Source organism: Populus euphratica, unplaced genomic scaffold (genome assembly GCF_000495115.2).
Source record: "Populus euphratica unplaced genomic scaffold, PopEup_1.0 scaffold217.1, whole genome shotgun sequence".
NCBI classification, from domain to species: Eukaryota; Viridiplantae; Streptophyta; class Magnoliopsida; order Malpighiales; family Salicaceae; genus Populus; species Populus euphratica.
The window spans coordinates 164,779-190,292 of record NW_011500036.1 but is presented as its reverse complement, the minus strand read 5'-3'; the positions used below and the strand labels follow the sequence as shown (position 1 = coordinate 190,292).

At 34.8% G+C, this 25,514-nt stretch overlaps 4 protein-coding genes and 1 long non-coding RNA gene across 11 annotated transcripts; 4 read left to right on the top strand and 1 right to left on the bottom strand.

Annotated features, from left to right (window-relative positions):
* The first annotated feature begins 498 nt into the window (after positions 1 to 498).
* Positions 499 to 4,809, top strand: LOC105142733 (bifunctional nuclease 1-like). The gene is made up of 11 exons (XM_011050493.1): positions 499 to 804; positions 1,114 to 1,441; positions 1,751 to 1,921; positions 2,036 to 2,085; positions 2,219 to 2,275; positions 2,523 to 2,588; positions 2,672 to 2,746; positions 3,526 to 3,641; positions 3,927 to 4,018; positions 4,404 to 4,468; positions 4,570 to 4,809. Exons 2-10 carry the CDS (start codon positions 1,141 to 1,143, stop codon positions 4,463 to 4,465), a joined length of 990 nt encoding a protein of 329 aa, XP_011048795.1. The 5' UTR covers positions 499 to 804; positions 1,114 to 1,140; the 3' UTR covers positions 4,466 to 4,468; positions 4,570 to 4,809.
* Positions 4,810 to 4,967: 158 nt separating this feature from the next.
* Positions 4,968 to 12,719, top strand: LOC105142734 (phosphatidylinositol/phosphatidylcholine transfer protein SFH8-like). 5 transcript variants are annotated; one of them, XM_011050496.1, is made up of 14 exons: positions 4,968 to 5,025; positions 7,046 to 7,358; positions 8,097 to 8,196; positions 8,368 to 8,634; positions 8,738 to 8,815; positions 8,936 to 9,037; positions 9,125 to 9,174; positions 9,270 to 9,369; positions 9,480 to 9,581; positions 9,669 to 9,782; positions 9,989 to 10,100; positions 10,718 to 11,115; positions 11,828 to 11,902; positions 11,996 to 12,700. In XM_011050496.1, exons 1-14 carry the CDS (start codon positions 4,971 to 4,973, stop codon positions 12,044 to 12,046), a joined length of 1,917 nt encoding a protein of 638 aa, XP_011048798.1. In that variant the 5' UTR covers positions 4,968 to 4,970; the 3' UTR covers positions 12,047 to 12,700. The 5 variants fall into 5 exon arrangements, with proteins under 5 accessions (XP_011048798.1, XP_011048796.1, XP_011048797.1 ...); XM_011050494.1 differs by having other exon boundaries at positions 9,965 to 10,100; XM_011050495.1 differs by lacking the exon at positions 4,968 to 5,025 and adding an exon at positions 6,431 to 6,774 and having other exon boundaries at positions 9,965 to 10,100; positions 11,996 to 12,719.
* Positions 12,720 to 13,048: 329 nt separating this feature from the next.
* Positions 13,049 to 13,325, top strand: LOC105142731 (uncharacterized). Its single transcript, XR_845599.1, has 2 exons — positions 13,049 to 13,149; positions 13,270 to 13,325. It is a non-coding gene; the product is annotated as an uncharacterized LOC105142731 (long non-coding RNA).
* A 432-nt stretch (positions 13,326 to 13,757) lies between these two features.
* On the top strand, positions 13,758 to 15,422 carry LOC105142730 (bifunctional dihydrofolate reductase-thymidylate synthase-like). The gene is made up of 3 exons (XM_011050492.1): positions 13,758 to 13,975; positions 14,077 to 14,567; positions 14,651 to 15,422. The coding sequence occupies exons 1-3, from the start codon at positions 13,931 to 13,933 to the stop codon at positions 14,985 to 14,987; spliced, it is 873 nt and encodes a 290-aa protein (XP_011048794.1). The 5' UTR covers positions 13,758 to 13,930; the 3' UTR covers positions 14,988 to 15,422.
* Positions 15,423 to 19,819: 4,397 nt separating this feature from the next.
* LOC105142729 (inositol-pentakisphosphate 2-kinase-like) lies at positions 19,820 to 22,982 on the bottom strand. Of its 3 annotated transcripts, none has more exons than XM_011050490.1 (8): positions 22,846 to 22,982; positions 22,664 to 22,767; positions 22,338 to 22,544; positions 22,101 to 22,248; positions 21,567 to 21,607; positions 21,343 to 21,453; positions 20,489 to 21,088; positions 19,820 to 20,189 (listed from the first exon to the last, which is right to left on the bottom strand). In XM_011050490.1, exons 2-8 carry the CDS (start codon positions 22,763 to 22,765, stop codon positions 20,091 to 20,093), a joined length of 1,308 nt encoding a protein of 435 aa, XP_011048792.1. In that variant the 5' UTR covers positions 22,766 to 22,767; positions 22,846 to 22,982; the 3' UTR covers positions 19,820 to 20,090. The 3 variants fall into 3 exon arrangements, with proteins under 3 accessions (XP_011048792.1, XP_011048793.1, XP_011048791.1); XM_011050491.1 differs by having other exon boundaries at positions 22,664 to 22,787; positions 22,867 to 22,981; XM_011050489.1 differs by having other exon boundaries at positions 22,664 to 22,982.
* Between the last annotated feature and the right edge of the window lie 2,532 nt (positions 22,983 to 25,514).

The window sequence follows — 25,514 nt, the reverse complement described above, 5'->3', positions numbered from 1 at the left end:
TTTATATTTCGTATTTCAAGTATGATTTTTTATTTTTAAGGTGATTATATTTAGGCTGGTAATATATTTTTTTATGACATGATTATACTGAAATTTTTTTTATTATTATTAAATGATTTGATTTTATTAGAGTAATTTTATAATATATATCAATTAATAATTATGTTGAAATTGATTGGATTCAGTAATTAAAAAGAACAAAAAAAAATTATTTCAGATTGTAACCTAATTTGTAAAGTTGAAAAAATATTTTTAATTTTTAAATTTCAGTAGTGATTTTCGACTGGAAAAAAGTACAAGCAGTGCTTTAGCACACTTGTTAAATAATTGCGAGTATTCATAAAATCTTCACCGCGAGTATAATTGCACATGTCAAGGCGTCTTGTCATTCGGACACAGCTAAAATACCACCCATATGCCATTAAACAGACTGACAAGGCTAAAACTGTCATTTTCTAAAAATATCGACAAGAAAAGCCCAGCTTACCTCTCTTCAGTTATATCCCTCTCTCTCCCCGCCCTTTCTCTCTTTCTCTCACACACTCCTAGCTAAGCCGAAAAAACAGAATCTCTTATCTATTCGCCCACCATCTCTCATCCCCCCCTTTCATGTGATGCCTCCTGTCGCTTCTCCCATCTCTGAATGCTCTCAATTCCTTAAGCCTCCTTCAACAACTAACCCACTTCATCTCCTCTGATCCTTTCTTTTCCTTAATTTGCTTCGATCGTTTCTACAGAAAATTGTAATTACAAGATCGAGAAACTGAAGGTTTTACTGTTTACACGTGACCGGTTGTTTTTCAGGTGCGTTCCCGTTCTGGATATTTTTTGATTTTCAGTTTCTTGATTCTTCGTTTGATTCTTGGAGAAGATGATCATATAAAATTTTGAACAGTGTTGATTTTCTTTTATAAGCGATTAGGAAATTTAAAATTATTTAATTACCATGTTTTTTTTTTCTAATTTTGGAAAAGATACGGTTTCTTCCTTCGATCATAAATTGTAAATTATATGCATATGTATATGTATATGTATGTATGTACACATCTTCAATTTCACCTCGGTGTTGCTGTTAATTTCATTTTTAACCTCTCGTGTATATGCTTGTTTCAGTTGATTTGTTTTTTTGGAGGAGGAGACATGGGGTCACTGCAAGGACCAGTAATTTATCCTGCTGTGCGTGCAAAACAAGCGGGAACTTACAGCTTCCCAATGACTGGTCCTTTGGTGAAGGGTTGGCTCGTTAGAAGTGAATTGCAGGGATTTAAGGGCTTAAGTGGTTGCAAATCTAAGGTGGTTCTTACTTCTCGGCAACTAAAAGCGCGAAGATGCAGTGTAGTGCAGTGTAGTTTGAGCTCATCATCAGATGGTAATGGGAGTACAGCAGAGAATTTCAATGAAAATCATGGAGATTATGTCAACTCTAGTGTAGTTGAAGCTGGTATGGTTTGCCTTTGAATTTTATCAGCGTAGCCTTTTTTATTGTCTAGAATAGAAAAGACGGAGACATTTATGACAGGGACATGTTTTTGCTCTTCATGTTCATGTTCTGAAAGTATAAAATTTCACTTTTTTACTGTCATTGTCTCGTAAACTAAACATGTTTTTATCTTTCCTGTATCTGCTTCTGGTCCGGACACGAACCAAACTCAGCTTAGCGCTATTTGAGTAATCAATGAAGTTTTCTGTGTAATGTGGTTTGTTTGGGGTGAAACGTGAATTTTTAATTTGAATTGGGTTTTTCATGTAGTTGAGGTGAAGAGTGGATCGGATGGTTTTGTGATCAAAATGAGGGATGGGAGGCATTTACGATGTGTCCATAACAACCCTCAAGGTGGGCATCTACCAGACAACGCTCCGCATCCAGCAATTGTATTGAAGATGGAAGACGGGACTGGTCTTCTTCTCCCAATTATTGTTTGTATGTTCACTGTTATACTTGATAGTTTCGAATGTATAGCATTTGATTCTTTGAAACACTTTGAAGACTTGCTTCGTATGTCTTTTTGAAGTGATGATTTACTTTTGATTGCAGTGGAGATGCCAAGTGTGTTGCTCATGGCAGCAGTGCGCAATGTCCAAATTGTATGTATTTAGTTTCCCTACTGTGGTAGGATTTTTATTTCAGAATACTTGAGCTGTCAAATTTGGACTTTGGCAACTACTTGGATTTGTTTCATATATAGCAATGCTGAGGAATTTGGCTGTCGGTTTCCAGGCAAGGCCGACTATGTATCAAGTGGTGAAGGAGATGGTTGAAAAGATGGGTTACGAAGTAAGTTGGTATTTCTTCTTTTCTTTTCATTAGAGAGAGAGAGAGGCTAGGCTTGAGAACATGTAAGTGTACAAATAGCTTAATATCATATGGCAGATTACAGCTTTCAACGTAGAAAATCTATGGAGATATGAAATCTTCTTTCCTTATTGTTTGCCACTGCAATTGAAATATTACCAATTTACTTCAATGTTTCTTATCCAAAAAATAAATAAATTTACTCCGATGTTTTGATTATGATGCCCAGGTCAAACTTGTAAGAGTTACTAAGAGAGTGCATGAAGCATACTTTGCCCAGTTGTACCTCACTAAGGTATACCCCTTGTTTTTCATTTTATTTGACTAACTTGTATAATTACACGTATAAGGGGTTTGCACTCCTTGACATTGTTGCAGATTGGTAATGAAACAGAATGTGTCAGCTTTGATCTTCGTCCATCAGATGCTATCAATATAGCAGTTAGATGCAAGGTACTCCATTTCTTGCCTGTTTCCCCCTCATTTATGTGAAAAATTTGAAGAATAGTACCATGTTAGCTACACGATGGAGGACATTCAAGTAAAATGTCATTTGGAATTGTGGACAGAATTCGTATCTTTTTGTTGGCTGTGTACCAAATATATTGTAAGCCAAAGTTTGTTTGACTGGGTGAAGGCACAAGCCCTATTGAAATTTCCTGTTTAAAAAAGCCCTTAAAATGTTGACTGAAATGGTATTCATGTATGACTTTTTGTATCTGGTATATGTGAATGTGAAATACTAATGCATGCATCTTTGTTGCGGAATGTTGAGTCAGATTGATTTTCATGTCTCTTTCATATCTGGTGCATGTAATGGTGAAATCCTTAAATCTTTATCTTGGTGAAGTATGTCAAATCATGATGCAGACTTTGACACTTAAATGCTAGTTAATACTTCCAATCATTAAGATGTTAGTTGTTTCTCTGTTTTTCTTGCATCATTTTCCCTTTCCTTTTAGTGGAAAGAGAGAGAAACTTTGTGATAATTGTTTGTCTACTAGTAAAGAGGAGAAAGTTTGATTCAAGATTTGCAGTGGAGTCACATAAGTAGTAAACTGAAATAAATCTTGTTAGAGGCCAACTGCTGAAGTGACCAGCTGGTTTCTCGAGTTCTCGCTTTGCAGCCTGTTGGAATTTTAGCATTCTTTCATGTGTTTAAATTGAACCCCTCACAAACTTGTCCTTGGTCTGCTGATTTGTAGAGGTGCATCTTTTCTAACTCTGTGCAGGTTCCTATTCAAGTCAATAAGTACCTGGCATACAGTGATGGGATGAGAGTCATTGAATCTGGAAAGCCAATTCAGTCCCATGTTTCAAATGGCTTGTTATTCACTGAACTAGATCGGTGAGCCTCAAAATCTTTAGATAGCAGGTCACCAGTCAAGATATGTGAAGTCAGGACTCTGTATATGTGCAAGTGTTTTGTAGTCCATGTTCAGGGATTAATGTGGCCTTACCTAGATTCAAGAATATAGCTACTGTGTGTGACTCTAAAGTTAACTATCAATAGTTTGGCATCCTTTTCAGATTGATAACTGAATTAGTAATTTGCACAGTAAGTAATTGAATCCATCTAAATTATGCCAATGCTTTGAGAAAGAAAGGTGTAATTGGAATTAATATGGTTCAGGCCCACTGGTCAACCTTGTCTTGATACCAAGGAATTTGATCTTGTGCGCAACATGTTGACTGCTGCCATTGAGGAGCGTTATGGAGATGCTGGTATGTTTCATTTCAATCTCTTTCGCCCATTGCCTTTTGGCTTGCATGTTTCCTGCACTTTTTTCCCCCCTGTGGCTTCCTTTGTCTATTTAGCCAATAGCCATCATCAATTTGAAACAAACCAGATTGGTTTTGCTTGTATCGTTGCACTGCACATACCAGTCTACATAAATAACTTGTGATTGAACACTAAGTCAAATGTAATAATAACTTGCGGGTTTAAACTTTTCAACTCCCTGCTGATCATCATTGTGAAAGGTCTGGTTCCAAAATTTTCCTAAGGTGCCCTTTGTCTATTCAAACCGCACTGTGGCCCCCATACTTTTAGCATGCTAATTAGTTATTTTCACTGCTGCTATCTTCATAATTTACGTGATTTCTACAGCTCAATGGAGAGACAAACTTGGTCAATTTCGAGCAAAGAGGAACTTGAAGAAATATACGTAAAAGGTGGAAATCTAATCAGTGATTAATTCCAAATGAAAATTTTCTTGGATTTGATTCAATTGAAAAAGATTAACTAACAGGTTGTTTATTCTTGGCTGTTTCAGTTCTCACAGCTTAAACTTGTGCATATAAACAATTGTTGGAAGCTCATGAGGATGGCGGGATTATGTCGCTTTCCCCTTTTATCCATATGTACGTAGCAAGTTTGTGAATATATGTATAGATAGACTTTGCTAATGTAATGTTGGAAGCAATTGACTACAGTTCATTCCCGCATATTACTTGTATGGAAGGCAATGCTCATTAGCTATTTAATCACGCAAGAGATTTGCCTTGGCATCAAACGTTTCACTGCTTTATGCTCTATAGCTTTTGCCAAAGCATGTCTTAAGGGTATCTAAAATCACAGCACCCAATAAATGTTTGAAATCCAGTAAATGATATTGAAGATGACTCTCTCTTGTATGTGTGTGTTTTATTTAATACTCGTTGTTCCTAGGTCCGAATGTCTCTGTCGGATTCGATGCCTGTTGAAACTCTGCATGGTGATTGCCTGATTGGTGAGTGCATTTCCAGCTTGACCCTTCTCTTCTCCCCCCTTAGGTTTAGAAAGATTTCCCAAGTGCCTCCTTTCAAAGGGCGTTGCCTGCATTTCTTTGTTGCCGTGTTCATGTTTATTTTGTGCTTGAAGCCTGGTTTGACACGGTAGAATTGGATGTTGTTCTCCATCAACTTCGGACCATAGCCATGCGTGAGAGAGAGGCAACCCGAACATGATTTCTGGGATTATTTTCTTTAGTAGGTTATCTCTTCGCCAAGGGTTATGCCGACACGACTCAACATACTTCCACCCGAAGAAAATTCAAATCTTCTCAAAGGAAATCTTAAGAATTGACCAAATGGCGGATGATAAATAAGAGCGACCTCAGGTTGTTAGGATTCTTGACACGACTCAACATGCTTCCACCCGAACATGACCTCACGCTAGTGTTTACAGAATCAGCAAGGGACCCGATGGCTCTCTTCCTTTGAACCAGGCTTTGCTTCTTATTAAGTCTATCTTGGTGGCTCGGAAGCTGAAAAATGAGTTTCTTTTATCTTAGCTGATTTTTTTTTGTTTTTTTGTTTTAAACGAGGGTCCGAGAGAATCTAGTTGTCGATAAAAAATGATAAATGAAAAGGATGGTTTTTGGAGCAGCTCTAGTACACCAAGAAATCGGTTAGACTATAAAACTTCTGAACCGACCCTGCTTTCGGTGAGTTTTGTTTTTGTTGTAAAAACTGTGTTTATACGCGTTCTAGGGGGTGCTTTATTCGGCCGTGCACCCATTATTTTATCATATTGTAATTTATTTTACTTAATATTTTATATATTTTTAGATTTTTTTAATTTTTTAATATTAAAAATATTTTTTAAAAAATAAAAAATATTATTTTAATATATTCTCAAATAAAAAATATTTTAAGAGGTAATATACTTCTAAACACAACCTTAATAAAAATTAGTTTGATGTAAAAATTATTAATTTAATATTAATTTAATATTTCATTATAATTTTAGTGTATTAATATTAAAAATAAAAAAATTTATTTTTTTAACTAGTTGAACTAATTATTTATTTTGATTAAAAAAATGAATATATATATATATATATATATATATATGATGTATGTGACATAATATAAAGCAAAATAACAATGTTCATTAATTCTTAAAGCAATTTATCACAAAATTGTAAGTAAATAACCCTCAAGTTTTGCAATTAATTCTTGCAAGTTGCAAATTCAAGAAAAACGCAATTAAAACAAAACTGCTGTGACCCGTGGGTGTCGGCTAGTAAAATTCCCGCCAGAGCTGAAACCCCACTTGGCTCCACCTCTTACGGCCGCGTGGCTATAGGACCCACAAACAAAATCAAGTTTAACCGGGCAATTCCGCATCTACACGCGCCGTTTCTCCGCCTTTCCACCTTCTACTCTTCTTCAGTTAAAATATTAAACTTGAATTTGCTTCACAAATAATTATTATTTATTACCACTATCTTGTTTTCTTCAGTTTGTCAATTTCCAAATCGTAACTCTCCTTCTCCTTCTCCTTCCGTTACGACTACTTTTTTCCTCTACAAGCATAAGCAGCAGCAAGGAGTCCACGAAAAGATCATAAAGATACTTAATTTCGTCAAAATCAGATCCAAATAAGCGATTCAACTGTTGCAGTTCTCAACCGAATTGGTTTTTGATTTCTTTTTGTAATCTTGATCCCTAAATTATCGTCATGTCGAGTCCGTTGGATCTCTTGGCTCGGCCTTGTAAGTTCTGTTTCTTTAACATCTTCAATCTATGATTTTCTATTGATTTTGATTTGATAATTTGTTTCTTTAATGGATTCTAGGGATTTGAATTGTCGATTATTGTTAGTTTCTGTTAATTTTTTTCTCATGAATTCCGTACCAAAATTGTCTTTCATTTCTTTGATAATTTGGAAAGGTAATAGTGGTTTAATTTGTAATGAATTTTTATAATACCTTGAAATTAAATTTCCTATTACTTTTTTTTCTTAATCCTATTCGTGGCTTTTAGGCTTTGAGGGATTCTCTAGTAATGATGAGAAAAGGGAGCGGAAATCGGATTTTGATAACTCGGAGGAAGATAGGAAGACTAGAATTGGGAGTCTGAAAAAGAAAGCCATAAAGGCATCTAGTAAATTCAGGCGTTCTCTCAAGAAGAGCAAGAAAAAAAATGGCGGCAGTGGAGGTGTTGGTGGAGGGGTTTCTGCTGCAATTGAGGATGTTCGAGATGTCGAGGAGCTTCGGCTTGTAGATGCATTTAAACAGGCACTTATTTCGGAGGATTTGCTTCCTCCCAGGCATGATGATTATCACATGTTATTGAGGTTCTTTGTTCTTTTTCCTTGCTCGCTTGTTGTGCTTATATTGTTATGATAAAATATCTTGCTTGCTTTCTGTGCTTTCTGTTATTTTGAAGAGGTCATGCTCGGGGCTGCTGCAGGTTTTTAATTCTTGACATGTCCTCTTATTGATTTCTTGTTAGACTCTGTATTATAATTTATTGATTGCTTAAATGATTGCTTGTTTCCTTAAACTCTGAATGGATTTTGTTGTGTTTTAGCTGTTACATCCTTTTCCGAATAATATTCGAGAGGCTGACTGTGTAATTTGCCACTTGCTGTCAATAAATAAATTAAGATTGGCCTGTAAAAAAAGAAGGAAAATGATTGGCTGGTAAAGTCTTCAATGTTAAGATGTAAGTTATTGTGTTCCTGATTTCTTTTTGAATCTCCACTTTGACCTCACCTAGTATACGTTGTCATGTAATTCATTAGTTCTGTTTGTCTTTTTCTTTCAGAATTTCTATTTCGGTTGCAGAAGTAATGAGAGGGAGGATGATTAACATTGTTAGTTTCACTGTTCATATTGGTTTAAAGTCAATTAAAAATAGGCTTTTAATATGAGCCTCTATAGTGGCTGTTTCATATTCAGTTTTATTGTACATATCAGAAGTGCTAGCTTTTATTAATGTTTCTATAGTCACATATTTGTTGATGCTTAAAATGAGGCATAGTTACCAGAACTTCTGTGCAGCTTCAGTACCCAAGAGTTTCACTTTGCAGGTTCTTAAAAGCAAGGAAGTTTGATGTCGAGAAAGCAAAACAGATGTGGACCAACATGCTACAGTGGAGGAAAGATTTCGGTACTGACACTATTTTGGAGGTAACACTGATTCTATCCTTTTCTGTTTCTGTATGCTTAATTCTTCCTTCTGTTTGGGCTGTTCTTGAGTTTAGTAGTTAGTATCATACAATCTTGCTGTTTTTCCCTTTTCTTCTGATGTAAAGTGTAATGCGTTGTTAATTAAGAGATGTTGAAAACTTTATTGTTCAGAAATTTGAGTTCGGTGAGTTGAAAGAAGTTCGAAAGTACTACCCTCAAGGTTATCATGGTGTAGATAAGGATGGGAGACCTGTTTACATCGAAAGACTAGGAAAAGTTGATTCCAGCAAACTTATGGAAGTGACCACTTTAGAAAGATATTTGAGATATCATGTGCAGGAGTTTGAAAGGACTTTTGCGATTAAGTTTCCAGCTTGCACCATTGCTGCAAAGAGACACATTGATTCAAGTACAACTATTTTGGATGTGCAAGGAATTGTATGGTAGCTACTTTTTTTCCTTATTAATAATCAAATTTTTGTTCAGTAACTCATTAAGATTGTTGCCTTCTGCATTCTTGTTCAAAAAAATTGTTCTTTAGGGTTTGAAAAACTTCACCAAATCTGCACGAGAACTCATCATTCAGCTTCAGAAGATTGATGGTGATAACTATCCTGAGGCATGTGATTCTTCTTGCAATTTTCATAGAAGCTTTTTTTTTTTTAACACTAGATCTTCCGTCTCAAAATCAAGCTGGGATCTCATTTTATTACAAGAGCTAAAACAACAAATTGTGCAGACACTTTGCAGAATGTATGTCATTAATGCTGGTCCCGGTTTTAAGCTGCTTTGGAAAACAGTGAAATCTTTTATTGATTCCCACACAGCTTCCAAGATTCATGTGAGTAGTCCTTTCCTTAATGTTGTTGAATTGCAAAACATTTACAGTTTAACAGAAGTATATTAGCTGATTTTGGAATTTTAACAGGTTCTTGGTAACAAGTACCAGAACAAGTTACTTGAAATAATAGACTCAAGGTAACCAATTCTATGATTATTTCCTTGCTAATCATCATCCATTTCAATTATACATATTGTCTAAAACCTCTTAAAATATCTTGGAATTTGTTCAGTGAGTTGCCTGAGTTTCTTGGGGGTAGCTGTACTTGTGCTGATCAGGGAGGTTGTATGAAATCCGATAGGGGGCCATGGAAAGATCCAAACATTTTAAAGGTTGGTAGTTACTTGAAATTATCAGCAGTGCTGTTGTATTTTGAAACCCTTTTTTTAATTAAGCTTTTTTCTGATATACTCATGCTATATGATTATTTGCCTGTGTCCAGATGGTTCATAGTGGCGAAGCACTGTATTCCAGACAAATAGTAACTATTTCAAATAGTGGGGGCAGGGTAATTGCTCTTGATAAGCCATTCTATCCAGTGAAGGTAAATTCTCTCGGGACAGTTTTTGTCTTGTAACATAGTATTTCGACTGCTTGCTTCTAAATTTGGTTTTATTTGTGGCTAAACCAGGTAAAAACAAGTGATACATCCACTGCAGAGTCAGGATCTGAAGTGGAAGATGTTGTCTCTCCTAAACCAACCGAGAGCTATTTGCTGCCAAGGCTGGCTCCTGTCTCTGAAGAAGTAAGCTTTTCTGAAAGTTTAAGTGTATGAGTCTATGTGAAGTTCAGTTAAAGTTGTTTCAGACTTTCAGTCTAGAAGACTGATGCATTAACGTATCTTCCAACAGAATCCATTTCCTTGCATGAAATGCAGAGTCTGTGCGTGTGTATAATGCTAATATCTGAAATTAATTGATCTCATAGGCCATGCTTGGATGTTTTATACAGGCCAGGATGGCTGGTAGGATGAGTACTGCCAGTGTCTCTGAATATGATGAATACATACCTATGATTGACAAGACAGTGGATGCTGAATTTCAAGATTTACGTACTTCCAGAGGTTAGCAAGTTTCTGCACCATTCTTATTTGCTACCAACTCTATCGTATGGAGAAATTCTGATCGGTAATAGTTAACGACTGATGTAGATTTTTAGAACCTTTGAACAAGATGGTATCATTTGATGAAAAACAAGTTAACAAAATTTCTGTAGAAGAACGTTGTGTAGCAGTTAATGCTTGGTGGGAGTTCCAACATATGAAGGCATAGGATTGCGGCAGCCTTGAGAAGTGAACTTTGAAATGAAGTTAAATGTAATAACCCTTTTATTGTAGTTTCACTAATAAGAGTTCCATTTTCCTCGTGTTTCCTCTGGAGAAGTCAAAAGAACACCAATCGTAGTAGGTTGTATGTACGATACATTAATATAAAAGCATAACCTTTGATTACCTTGATATGGAGATCCTAAAGACTCCTATTGTTTTGGGAGAACATTAATTGACAGTCCCAGATCTTTTTTTGCCTGGATTTAGGTTTATGCTCTATTATCTTTTCTGATAAGGGGCATCCACATGGCTAGTTGGATTTCACGAAGACTTCACTAGTTTAAATTGGAGTCAATGTTATTTGATATGATATTATATCATGCGCTGAATAAAATTAATGAAATTGGTTGCAGGCACACCTTCTCCATTAAGTGTAGAGAAGACTTCAGAAGGGATCCCTGGTCGTGTCTGGGCTTTGCTTGTGGCCTTCTTCATAACCTTTCTTGCCTTCTTTCGTTCAATGGCATTTTGGAATACTAAGAAACACCCAGCATCTGATTCTGCCAGTGACATTACTGACCTGACTTTTGAAACAGCACCAAAGGAGGAATTCAGACCCCCTTCTCCTGCTCCAGGGTTTACAGAGGCAGACCTTCTTTCATCTGTCATGAAAAGGCTGGGTGAACTTGAGGAGAAGGTTGGTACATTACAGACAAAGCCTTTTCAGATGCCCTGTGAAAAGGAGGAGCTGCTTAATGCTGCAGTTTATCGTGTGGATGCATTAGAAGCAGAGCTAATTGCAACGAAAAAGGTAACTGTCTCTCCTGCTTATATATTCTGCTGGGAGAAATAAGCCTTCACCAACCAAACATGAAGCTATTAGATACATGAATCTCCATGTGTGTTGGGGTGGGGTTGGATCTGAGTGTTGGACATGCTAAACAGGTTTATATGCCAACACCTCATTTTTTTCCTGATGGCTCTTTGCCCCTGTTTTTTCTGCATTTAACAAATAACTAGAACTTTTAGGAGTTCTTGTTTAATCAGAACATAAGTAATGTAAAACCTATTTTGTTAGAGCTAAATGACATCTCCACGGGCCATGTTTTGTATGGATTACATGATGAACTACTAGGTATCTGATTATCATCTTTAAGGAGTCATGAGACTAATGACCCTGTTTGGTGGGAAAAAAATGAGAAGAAAATCAAACTTGTGATGCCACTAGGATTTCTCGATGAATGAATGCCTCTTCATTCTGATCTGGAAGAAAAAAAAATTTAGATAAAATGAGCTGGACAATGAAGTGGGCACTGGATTCTCATCTCACAAGAGTCATGTGTGCATGAAATTTGCCTTTTCTGATAAAGGTTTAGTCTTTTATCGAAGTTGATGACTGTAGCAAACCACTTGCTTTTGGTTTTTTCTTGAATGTGGTAATATGTTCCTTTGGATGGAAAAGAATTTTGTTGTTGTTGTGGTCCACATGACATATCTCTAACCATCATGCTTCTCATTTAAAGGCTTTGCACGAAGCTTTGATCAGGCTAGAAGAACTTCTTGCATATGTAGATGGTCGTGAGCAAGCAAGTTTTCAGGTAAGGTTATAGTCTTACATCTGCATTTTAAAGCACAGACCGAAATCACCATGTTTCATTTATTGGGATTAAGATTTCGCCTGCCTGATGCAGAAAAAGAAGTGTTGCTGGTCAAGAGGTTTCTGTACAGGAGGAATATATTAGTGTGGTCTTGATACCACTCCATCAATTTCCATAATTAATCTTCCAGATACATATAAGGTACTATTCCGATTTACATTGGTTGAGAATTTGGTGTCCATAAAAAAAAGAGGGCTGGAGTAGTTGCTCCTGTGGTAGTTGGTCTTCTCGAGAGAAGATGATTCGTGTTAGGAAGTTCCTTGTATGTGGAGATATAGCACTTGGATGGATGTGCATTGAATGAACAGAGGAGGAGACCCAATAAATTTGTGGCTGTAATTGGCATGTTGGTGTTCCCATGCCCCATGGGCTCGGGCTTGGCTTTCACCTGCGGACTAAAAAGAGAGAACCGAAAAAATAAAAGAAGAGAAGCGTTTTCGTTGCATTGTCCATTCTACATGAAATTGAAATGCAAGCCCGACAGAATTAATCATGAGAAGTTGACTTTTTGTCTATCTGCACCAAGAGGCAAGGAACATACCATTATCTCGTTAAGTTGGCGTGATGTCGTTTTTTTCCTTGTAAATAGATATCCCGAAAGTCATTTTGTATAGGGTGTGGGCAGTGGAAAGGATGTGAACATTTACCATGAGGAAGTATAAACTGTGCAAATAGACCGATCCCTTGCTTTGAATATGTGGCTGCTATATTATATTCTAGAGGTTTGGTTAATGAGTTTTTCTTTTTACATTATTAACCAGAGCTTAAGATTTAAGAATGGTTATGGGGGTGCAGGTGCATATTTTTCAAGGAGGTTGTTAATTAATTTTGCTATTGCTATTTGCAGTTCTGTTGACTATTTGTACCTTTGCGAGACAAGTTTTTTCTTAAGATGAAGGATGGAGTGATTTTTCCAAATAAAAATGGAGTATAATTATTAATTAAGGTCATCTTACAGTTATTTAATAACTCGAACCACGAGCTGAACACAGCGCACAAGCCCTAGGAGTGGAACATTAGAGTGCAGTGAATCACATGTGCTGTAGTCGTCTGTTTCCTCGTGTTTGAATTCAAATAATCTGCAGCACGCATCGTTGCTTTCTCAGTTTCCTGACCCATGTAATAGTTGGAAGCTGTCTTCGTTTCTGAAGGTTGCCTCCTTCATGGCTGGGTTTTGTCTTGTGTGTGTGTGTGTCTCATCTCTGGCTGTCGGGCTCTAGTCTCTAGCCATCATCTTGATGGCTTCTTTGTTTCCTATCCGCAGCTTTTCTTGTAATTATATTAAAATCTTAATATGAACTTGATAGAGCAGACCAATAAAATAGGTGCAGCAAATAATTTGTTTGGTCTGGCTGCTGATCAATTTAACCATTAATTAACCTATTACTGCATGTTTAATTGAGTTTAATAAATCATATAATATAATTATTAATTATATTTCTATATTTGATTTTGTAACTTTTAAAATTATAATGTAATAGACCATTACAACTATGATGATTCATTACATTATCTAAAATAATAAAAAGCTATATAATGTGCTATTACACGATTAATAATAATTACGTGAAAACATAATTATCAACAAATTTTTGTTAGGACTAAATTGTACTTTTAAAAAAATTTAAGGGCCAGAAAATTTTCAAATAAGGATAAGTTTGTAAATAAAAATAAAATACAATTAATTACATTCATTGTATTATATCGCACCCAAACATCATCATCAATTAAGAGAATAATGGGTCGATACCCTAGTCACGGAGTACCAGCCCATGGTATAGCCCTCCTAAATAAACAACATGTAGCCCATGCGACCCTCGCTTGGCTGCTGGAATAGAGCCACCGCAGCTCCAGTTCGAAATCTCGCCGGCGGTCAGCACCTCCTACGATCTGGCGTTTAAACAGAAAATTAAAGTCCTTTTTCCTCATAAGAATTTCTATTTCATCATAATTCAGGAGATAATTCAGATGATGTTGCATTATTGTACTCAAAGGACTCTATTCCTGTCTAAGGTATTTCACTTTTCACAAAACATTTTTTTTTCTTGGATTTTTTTATTTATTTTCCAATTAATATAGTTACCCTAATTGCATGTCTAATTTTTTTGTTTTAGGTTTTACTGAATTCTAGCAAATCCAGCTTCTGCAATTCAGCTTCTTTGGCTGCAACCTCACCGCTGTTTAAATTTCAAATCTTAACTGCAAATTACAGTCGATTTACTGCTATAGCGGGTGAGATTCCAATGAGGAGTTACCAAGTTGTGGTGGCTCCTACTCGAGATATGGGGATTGGAAAGGATGGAAAGTTACCTTGGAGATTGCCTTCTGATCTCAAGTTTTTCAAGGAGATTACACTTGCCACATCGGATCCTGGGAAACAAAATGCAATTTTGATGGGTAGGAAAACATGGGAAAGTATTCCTATCAAGTACCGACCTCTTCCGGGTCGATTGAATGTGGTCCTCACTCGGAGTTTTGAGATTGAAGATGAAGAAAATGTTATTACATGTGGGAGCATTTCCTCAGCTTTGGAATTGTTGGCTGAAGCTCCCTATTGTTTCTCAATTGATAAGGTTTTTGTCATAGGAGGTGGCCAGATATTGAGGTAATTTTGCAAGTCAATGAATGCTTTACTTTCCGTGCTAGTCTCAACTGTGCGACACAGAATATTTTGGTTTTTTGATGCAGGGAAACACTTAATGGTCCAGGATGTGATGCCATCCATGTTACGGAGATTGAGACGAGTGTTGAATGTGATACGTTCATTCCAAGTATTGATTTTTCTAAGTTTCAGCCTTGGTATTCGTCTCCACCATTGGTTGAAAATGGCATTCGATATTCTTTTGTAACTTATGTTCATGTGAGGAACTCTGAGAATGAAACTATTGCTGGAAAGACTGGTGGAAAGTGTAATGACGGTAAATCGAGTTCTAATAGGTTTGAGGTAAAGGATTTCTCATTTCTTCCGAAGATGATTTTTGAGAAACGTGATGAATACATGCATCATACAAGCAGTTCAAAATAGTTTGTTTACAGATCCAATTTATTGCAGGAAGCTATATTAAAGTTCCAAGTTCTCTGAGATATGTCAGTTGTAATATCTTGAAGATATTAATGTTTTGTTGCAGTTGATATTGGTTTCTTCTTCTTTGTAAACACTTTTTTGTCTGCAAGCAGGATAGTTTGACTGCTGATTGGTTTGATTAATGAAACTATTTCGTTCATAAAAAAAAGAAACGTATGAAAGACTGGCTGAAGAAATTATCTCAAGTGGCAGATGACAAGGCAGGATGGTTACCCTGTCGAATCTTAACCACCTTCAATGTTTCCTTCTGGTTTTCTTTTTCACGTCTTCGTTTTTCTGATGGCTGCTCATGTGCTTAATCTCTTCGACTTCTTGCAACCAAGGTAACAAGAATCCTAAGAGCTTATCAATCACAGCATGTCTTTTTGGAAGACAGTAATGTCAGATTTCGTTTATTTCTTTGCTATGATATCAGTCATCGGATGCTTTTCATCTGTTGTCCGTGATGTTGTGATTTTCATCTAATTTACAGATAGTGCTCTTGTGGCTTGTTAGTGTGATTCGACAACTGCGCAGGTAAAATGTCCTCACTGACTGTTGATTTGAATTTTTTTTTTTTTCCTGTTCTATGTAGTCAAATGCTCAAGGTGAAACATACGACGCCGTAGAGAAAGAGCTCAACAATATTCTACACTTGTGAAGCACATGTTAAGACTTTTTTTAAATATTTTTTTTTATCGAACCCTGTTTCTTGAAGCCTTTCCGTATCTTCAATGTGTATGTAATGTTCGGAAACGGTATCGTCTAAATGGGCTGTTCACCACACACACCGTGGGCTAATATTTCTTAGTTGGGAATTAAGTGGTAGGCCCAATATTAGGGGTCATGTTAATCGGGGTGTTGGCTAAATACAGCCCATATACCCAACAGAAAATGGGTTCTCAGCCCAATGAACTTCATTCGATCATTGCACAGTTACTAAATTATTCAATGCCAAAAAAACTTAATGTTGAGAGACAACCACCTGTTTTTGAATATTTATATAAGTATTTATTATTCATTATTATTTAATAAAAAATAAAATAGTTAATATATATATTAAAAAAATAAATGTTCTACAAATATATTTATATAATATAAATATATATTCCAAGTTATATTCAGATGAATTTCAAATCGAATTTAATAATATATATATATATATATATATATATCTTATTTATTCTTTATTAAATAAAATATTTATTTAAAAAATACTTATTTATTTAGGTTAGTATCTCGGGTTCATGTTTAATTCTCTTAACGGATGGTTATATAAAGTCTAAACGTGGAGAAATTAAGGTGTGTGACCACTTCCAAGTTTTTTCCACAAAATGAGCTTGATTCTTACATTAACAAAAATAGAGACATCACTCAATTATCTTCTATCGTTTTTCGTAATTCCATGTCCACATACCAAAAAAACCTCATGTCGGAGAAACAAACACTCCATCGAGTTTTTGTCAACCCAACGGCACACCTTCACAGGTCTTTAGTTTTCTTTAAAATTAAAGAAAAAACATAGACATTACGAACCAATTGTTACATGAAGTCCAAGCAGACTGCATTACCATATTGTTAAGATTTTCATTAACGGGCCAGCTCTTTAACCCAAGGTCATTAATTTGCAATTCATGTTCATTTTCTTTCTAACTACAGTTCATCCACCATAGGAGATAATATAGATAAGCACTAAGATATAGTATGTAATATGGCTAGTAATAACTTGGATGGCCAATTCTTGCCTCCTCCTTAAATGTTAGCAGTAAATTTTCAAGGAAGATTAGTCGAGGTGCTTCGATCCTCTTCTTTTTTACTATCATGCGGTCCCGACTCCTGTGGGGGAGGCAACAGGCAGCTACTGCAGTAACTGTATAATAAATCCTATGCCAGAAGCTTACACATCCTTGACGAGGCTCTAACAGGACATGGTGCTCTCCCACTGAATGAACCTCGATCATTCAGTGGAAGTGCAATGAGTCTCCTTACAAGACGTCTATAGATAAGGAATAGACTGTACGAATTCTATCAACAGGGGAAATCTATACTACCAACAGCTTATGGACTTTGCGGGATCAAAGAGTTGAGGTTGGTTGGTTGCAAACACAAACAAAACTTTGATTGACATGCTTTATCTTCTAGTTGCGTGGAAAATAAAAGGCTAAGACTTCCATTGGTAAAAAAATTAAGTACATAGTTCTATTATAATTACTTGTATAGCAGACTGGTGAAGGCATGAGAATGATAATGCTTCCGGTGAACAATATGCGTTATTTCAAATAAAGCAAATAAAGCAACGATTCAACCAAAATATCAGTTTTTGACGAAAACCCATGAGTGGATCATAGGCCATGAAACAGAACATATTAAGCATTGCAAATGCTCGGTGCAGCAAGAGATTTCTTATTTACATAATGGTGCAATAACCGTAAAAATCGTCACTAACGACATACCACACATCGCATCTCTGACATACCTTTGGAGTGCAAGGGATAACCATGTCTTTCTTCTCTTCCTTGGGAGGCCCTACGCTCATAATAGAAGCAGATTTTCTAAATTTCCTCACCTTGCAAATGATCTTCACTGGATCAGCTTCACCAATCACTGTGACCGTATTCTTTGATGGGTCGAGGACAATAGAAGTTATCCCTTCTATTGTTGCAATTAACTTCATCACCTTCTGCCTGCATTTTGAACAGAGCAGTTGCACTGACACAACTGTTTTCTGCACAGAAAAATAAAGTCAGTTTTCTCCGTACCTTCTCTGAGCTCAAAACAGATAAAGATTTAAGCCACGATAGACTTGCTGAAAAAGTACTGCAGAGTGTCAGCGTGTGCAGAGAAATGACTCAGGACAAAGAGAAGTAAAATCATTCCAGATAAAACATCACATTAACTTAAAAGGACATATAGTGTTTTAAGAGTGCAGGAAGGACAACCTTTGACATGGTTTGACAGAGCGCAAATAAATTATGCAATGGATACAGAAGGTATGGTAGGATTCAGCGTTGATATAAATAGATTGTTTGGTACACTTATTTTACCTCAATCATGTAATAATAATTAAATGATAGTATATACTTTTACTTTCTCATGATGTTGGGATAAGTTTGGCTGAGGCCTAAATAAAGTAAATACTACAAGTAGGTGATAAGTAAATGCCTGTCAGAAGGTACTTGATTGGTTTCAACTGTTACCTCATCTATGCATTTATTGCAGAATTTACTCACCCTCCTCCCTCCAAGACTTTTCATCTACAACATGCCTTTAGATTCAGCCTATCTCAGATCATCGATGCAGTTGATTTTGCCATTTCACACACCAGTGCAACAGATTCTCAAGCAATATATTGCCAAGCATATAGAAGAAAAAATATGCAGATGACAAACACGGATCAACATATGCAGATGCGTGTCTTCCGTTGTGAGGAAGAGATGAACGAGGTAGAACCATGAACAATCTACAAGCATTAATGGCACTCTACATCTCTCCAAAAGTGAGTGTCATTAATATTTGGTACTGTGTTAGTAGCCCCATCAGGTGCAAGCTGTGGTGTTTTAAAGGCGTACCGAGATGTGGCTTTTAATCTAGAATGATGGTAATAGTAAACTGATATTGCGTGTTGTAGTGTCATTCATTTTCTCAGTTTAGCTTACTTGGAACTGAGTCAGATGAATGGGAGCTACTTGTTCCCACTTCTGCCACAAATTCGTCCTTTTTTGCTGCCCTCAAATTTCAAGATGTCGAAAATGGATCCTGATCTAAGCACACAGATGCCCTCAACAACTTGGCAGATCATTGTTGAGTGCATGGAGCAGCCACAGTCTACCAATCAACCCATGCATGATTGTTCTACCTGGCCATCCACTAGTCAAGTCTTCCTTACCGGCTGCAGGCAACACGCAAGCTGATTTCCAATATCATCGTTCTGTAAAATTTGATATTCAGAAACTAGTTAGGAAAAGGAGCTTCCAAACCAGACAGATCAAGTCCGGATTCAAAAATGGAAAATCACTAGCTCTGACTAAATATGCTAACCAGTCCAGGGAAAAACTGAGAAAATAGAATTTTGATTCATGCTTTTGGACACCACATTTAACCATTCCGTATATTCAAATATTGACAAAGAACTCAAATATCCATACACAGCAAAGAGAAAAGATCAAGGAAAAATCGATGCAATAGTTTTGACAAAGGAAACTGCCTCGAACTTCCAAATGCGAAATGTAAAGGGTGATCATTCCTGCTATTTTGGTTCCCATATGCCGCAATAAATTTAAATCCAGCTGTACAAAGTTATAGCCCGTGTGGGCTTGGGAGTGGAATGGCTGTATTGTAGTCGATGCATCACTTTCCCTGTTGAACCCAAGGGTGCGTGTCCCTTTCAACCTTTTCCTCATTAAACTCCTCTTAATTAACAACAGAGGATAAGATATTGACTAAATTTCTATGTGGTCACATTGTCAATGTATATATTCAAAATTTCTATGCACTTTAAACATTTAACAAAGAGAACTTGGAGGCAGAATTTGAAGAGAAATTTATAATAATCAGAATCAAGAGGCTGATGTCTTCGTTGATTATTCAATGGGGCATTATATGATGGTCACAGATAAGGAAGTAAGAACCAAGAGTATCAAGTTTGTTTTGGCAAAGGCTATCAACGCAATACATCAAATAATGGGTCAAAAAGAAGTTACTCGCACAACAACCAATTAGCGTGCTAGCACTCAAAGCCAAAACGCAAAAAGTAAGACTAATTTCGTCTGCTACCCCAATTCCCATAAAAGAGGTAAGAAAAGACAAATTAAATTTTAGAAAACAACAACAACAACAAAGTCTCAATCCCAAACTACTTTGGGTATGCTGAAGTTTACATTTTTAAGGGAGATTCAATCTCCCTAAAAGCTAAAGAGCGAAGAGTTTGTGAACCAAAATATTAACAGTTTCCATCTGCACTCTTATAAGTTACAAGCATTACAACAATAATCTTTAGTCTTGTTGAAACTCAATTTATGTTTCGTAAGCATCCATGCTCCCAGCATTGCCATCTTTATGCTCCCTTTACAAAATTCGAGAGTAGCTGTTCAATATCTTCTTGTCCAATTCATAATAGTCTTCCATCTTCTTTAAAGGTCTCAAATCCAAGTCAATGAAGTTCACCTAGGCAAATGAAACCCATAAAAGATAAAAGAAAAAAAATAATGAGGGAAGGCACCTTGCCAGAAGAACATGTTCTGGCTGCAGTTAAGAGGTACTAAGGAGCTCAATATGGAATCAAAACGTAGCCATGAATGTGAAATACGAAACAAATCATGAAAAGAGTTTGCTGAACATGGCATGTGCTAATTTTGTTTCCAATTTCATAAAACTGAAAGAATGATGACATTGTAGTACTCCTAATAATATGACATTTACCATGCATATCAAATTATATACAAAATGTATCAAAAGAAGTGTACCTTGTAATTAAAACTTTGGTTAGTTGATTGTAGGTATGCATGACTATATGGAGATCCAAACTCCCCGTCTTCTGTTGGTCTAAAACTGATCATCAAACTACAGTCCTTTGCAGTAGCAGCTATCAGATAATCTTTCACAATCTTCAAACTCTCATCCATATGAATGGAATGCAAAGAGGAATATCTATGTGGTAGTCCTGCTTCATCCAACTGTTGGCATACTGCACAAGGCTGAGAAATAATGTTGTAATACGCATGGATGGCCCCTTCAATGTCAAAATTGTCGAACTTTTGAACTTCAAGAAGCTCATCCAGCACTCTAGAGCAGTAAACTGTCTCACTAACAAGCTGTATAAAACTCATCGTGCGCAAGCCATCTTTTGCCTGGATGATGCCCTCAAGCATGTCTTCAAAAGCTTTTCCAACCACAGCATTAGTTTTCTCTGTGCCACCACCCGAGCCCCCAAATATAAGAGAACCATTCAAGAATACACGGAAATTGTTCTGAGGAGTGTTGTACAGATCCTTGATGGCTTTATGTATCCTTTCCTTGGAACCAGAAAACAGATCCAGAGGATCATACTCGCTTAACTCTGATATCTAAAAATTTAAATTATTCAAGTCACAGTGAATTATTGAACACATAACAATAATAAAAAAGAAGAAGAAGCCTTCAGTGGCAAGGTGTAGTTTAATGCTAAACTGCATTAGTTCTTATAAAAAGTAGTAGCAGATAAATGGAAGAACTTCACTGGGACAAACCATATATGTGTTGTAATACGCTCGACCAATTCAAATCTTTGCTGGAAAACATGGCTTAAGAAGAGCAGCATAATAAATGGAAGAAAAATCACCTCTTGTTCACGCAACTTCAGGATTTGGTGCATTCGAAAACGAGTGGTGCTCCTTTTAACAGAATTTCCTTCAGCCATGAATTTTGATAAAGGAAGAAATCCACATTTGGGCTACTTGATGGAAACAAACAGAAGTTACAAAGCCTAGTAGGACACGATATCACTCACAGACGAAAATAAATTAATGCCAATAAGAGAGGAAACACAATGAAAAAGCGAAGTACCTTTATCTCGACTGATATGCAAGGTCCATCTCCAAGAACACCTGGAGATGAAGAAATTAAAGAAAACATCCATGATTACAAGTACCACATCAAACAGCTCAATCCACTTTCCAGTCATAGGTGACATAAACTTTGGTCCTTGCTGCTTCAAATCAAATTGAATTTTATTGCAATTTAAGGGAAAATAGAGGGGCACGTAGGATTATGATGCGAGTATTGCTTGCCATCAAAATCTTCAAGTCAGAGAGCATAATTTCCCAACAGAATATCCACAAAGGGCAAGCTATTGCAAGTTTTGGCTTTCGTGCAAGGTAAGTTCATACCCTTTCCACCCATGCCATAGAAAAGTAGCATCCACACTATGGCATAACACTGCCTCAAAGGTAACTGGAGAAGTGATTTCTTACAGTGGTAGCTACCACGTAAAACATCTAAAGAGAACAAAAGATGAAATTTTCGGCCAGGCAAGGAATAGAACATATCACAGGCTAGAAAATCAAACTACATAAAAACACTTCGAATGACAGCAATTACCTCCAGGAAATAGAGAATGATCAGACATTATAATCACAGAATCGCGTTCCATATCAAACGTGGAAACATCAACTCGCCAAGGCGGACGCTGCTTAATTACATTCTTTTCAACGCACTCAAGAAATTCCCTTGTCACTGGCACACGCATCTACCAAATGCACAACAAGCCAATATCAAAGATCTAAACCACACACTATTAATTATGAACACATTTATATAGAAATAGAGGTATCATACCCCAGCATCGACATGTTTGGGACCTAACAGAGGACTCATGACTAGCTGAGTATAAATCTGCTCTGCAATTTCTTTCGTAGTAGAGGCAACCAACTCTTGCACGTCTCTCCATAACAACCGTTCTTCCTCTGTTAATACTGATTGTTTAGAGTCACAGTTCGGTGACCCGTTCCTTTCTTTTTTTGCTATCCTCATTACTTTCCCAGTCTAACATGGGTTTAACAATAATTAACAAAAAGATAAAAATGAAGCACAAATTTTGCAACAGAAGTAAAGTGATTAGAACTTTTTTTCAGCATATTGTCTCTAATTGTAACGGAACTTACAAAAGCGGGAGATGATCCGGTGTAAGCGAGGACAATATTAGCAGCACCTTCACCTCTGTAAGACCAATTAGCTGCGTCCTTTCGCTCTAGTTTTACCTCCATTACTGAATTTGATGTGCTCACTGTGGTGAATTCATTGCACCATCATATTTCCAAAAAAAAAAAACTGAAAAGATATGTACCAGAAAATGAGAGGAAAATATCTGCTGTTGCTGCAAAGTGTTGGTGATAATTTAACCCTAACAGGCTAACGTCCAAACTGAGATAAATTCGGAAGAATCGCAGAGAATGATTCAAATTGATAGAAAATACTGTTAGATAGTAGAAAGTAATTTTTATTTAAAAATATATTAAAATAATATTTTTTTATTTTTTAAAATTTAAAATATATATCAATATATTAAAATAATTTAAAAATACTAAAAAGTATTAATTTAAAATTTAAAAAAAAAACTAGTATTTTTGAAAACATGTTAAACTATATTCCCAAACAAATCATAAAAATAAAAAGTGAGTAATTAGATGATTGTTAATTCTAAAAAAATTAGATTATCATTTAGTACCATCAAATCAAAGTTACAATTGAATCCCTCATTAGCAAAACCTAAAGAGAAAGGGATTTTACTGTATATTTTTTATTGTAATGATATAATAACAAAATTACTCTTGATTCATCAAATTTTTAAACTTGAAATTAAAGATAAAGTGATCTTCTCACCATTAAACAATTATTTTTAATAAATTAAATGAAATTATATTAGTTATTTCATTTTTTATTATACAATGAAATTACTAATTTAGTTTTATAATAAAAAAAGATAGATTATCTTTCAATCATGGTATTTTGATTTTTTTAATTTTCATAATAATATAAATACTTTATTACTTTTTAAAAAAAATCACACAAACTCTCTTACAAGGTTTTTTGATCTTTTTATCATTGTTTCATAATATATTAAGTTAATTTAACTATATTTTTATATTTTTTAAAATATTAAATTTTTTTAAAATTTTTTTTTGATAAATATGTACAACACGTGCTAGCACATAAACAAAAGCAATGTATTTAATTTTAAGAGATATAGTTTAACTTATTAGGTTTTAAATTTATTTTTTAAAAATTATCAATTTAAATTTTAAAAATTTTAATATTATTAAAAATTCATATATTTATTAATTTTAAAATTTATAAATTAATCAAAATATATATATATATATAAAATAACTCGATCACTTACCAATAAAAAAAAATAATCACTGTATGTGAAGTTATTTAGCCATTTAAAGCTGCCTTTACTGACAACGTTGTACTCGTCATGACACCCTTTCTACAAATGTGATGGTGAGCGTTCCAAGAAAAATTTCTTTGAGAGATTGTCCCCTTGGAATTCCGAGTCGAGGCTTAAAAATGGAAGCAGGCATTTGCTTGCCGACGCCATTTCTAGGCGTCCACGAGAAAGGAATTTAAGAATATGTTTGCATGGAAGAAAGTTATTTTTTTTAAAAAAATAAATTTTAAAAAAAATAAATTTTTGAAAAGTGAATTATTTTCTGATATTTAATAGTGTTATAAAAAATAAATTAGAAAATAATTTTTAGTATTTAGTTATGTTATGGAAAATGAATTGAAAAATAACTTATTAATATTTTATTTTTTTTAAGTTTGATATTTTTTTTACTAGAAAGTGTTTTTTGTTAATCAACTTTTCTAATAGTAAACAAATACAAAAAAGTTTAAAAAGTGATTTTTCAGAAATTATTTTCAAGAAAAAAAATACAGTAAAAAAAAATATTTTTCTAAAAACCAAGTTAAATTTTTTTTTTTGAAAAGTATTTTTTTGTTGATTGGAAAATATTTTTTATTGGTTAATTTTTTTAATAGCAAATAAATACAAAAAAAATTTTAAAAATATTTTTTAAAAATTATTTTCTAAAAAACAAATATGACATAAAAAAATGGCCTTTTCTAATAAATGGATAGGCATATTTTGCTTTTAAAAAGACCTTCAAATTGATAAGATTCTGAGCTATTAAATTTCAAATTTTCTTGAATTAACATGTTAAATAGTCGTAACGTCTTTCTTTATTTCTTCACTTTTTTCTGTCCTGGGGTGTTTCTCGACAAGTAATTCAGGTTAGTTCTGACTCGTTCCATGTTCAAAGGACCTTTCACTGGCAAGAAATTAAAAACCCTTGCTATCTTAGGGGAGAGACAAGAGGAAAATTCCGACTATGACAACTTCAATGTGAACGCAGGCCACTGGCCAGGCGTCCACAAGAATTTTTTTTAAAAGAATATTCTTCATTCCTAGTGACCAAACTTTTCCCAGCTTTTTTTTTTATGAGAATTAAAAAAATATAAAAAAATTTAAATTAATCGATTAATTTGTGACCATGACCATTGACTTGATGAAAAAATATAAAAAAAATCATAAAAATTTTAATTACTAATCAACATAGTTTTAAATAATTAAATTTAAAAAATTTAAACAAAAAAATAAAAAATAATATGAGTCAACTCGAGTTAATTTATCAGATTCGAGTGAGGAGATCATATTAATTTTATAGAAAAAATTAAAACAGATTATGAAATCTAATTTATAATCAATTCAATGTTAAATGATAAAATTTAAAAAATATTTAATTAAAAAAAAATAAAAGAAAAAATCTTAGTTAACATGGCTAACTTATTAAAAAAATATTTAATTAAAAAAAAAAATCTTAGTTAACATGGCTAACTTACGAATCATCATATTATGAGAACATGATAATTTTATAAAAATCAAATAAAAAATAATAATAATTCTAATATTTAATCAATTTAATATTAAAATATAAAATTAAAAAATAA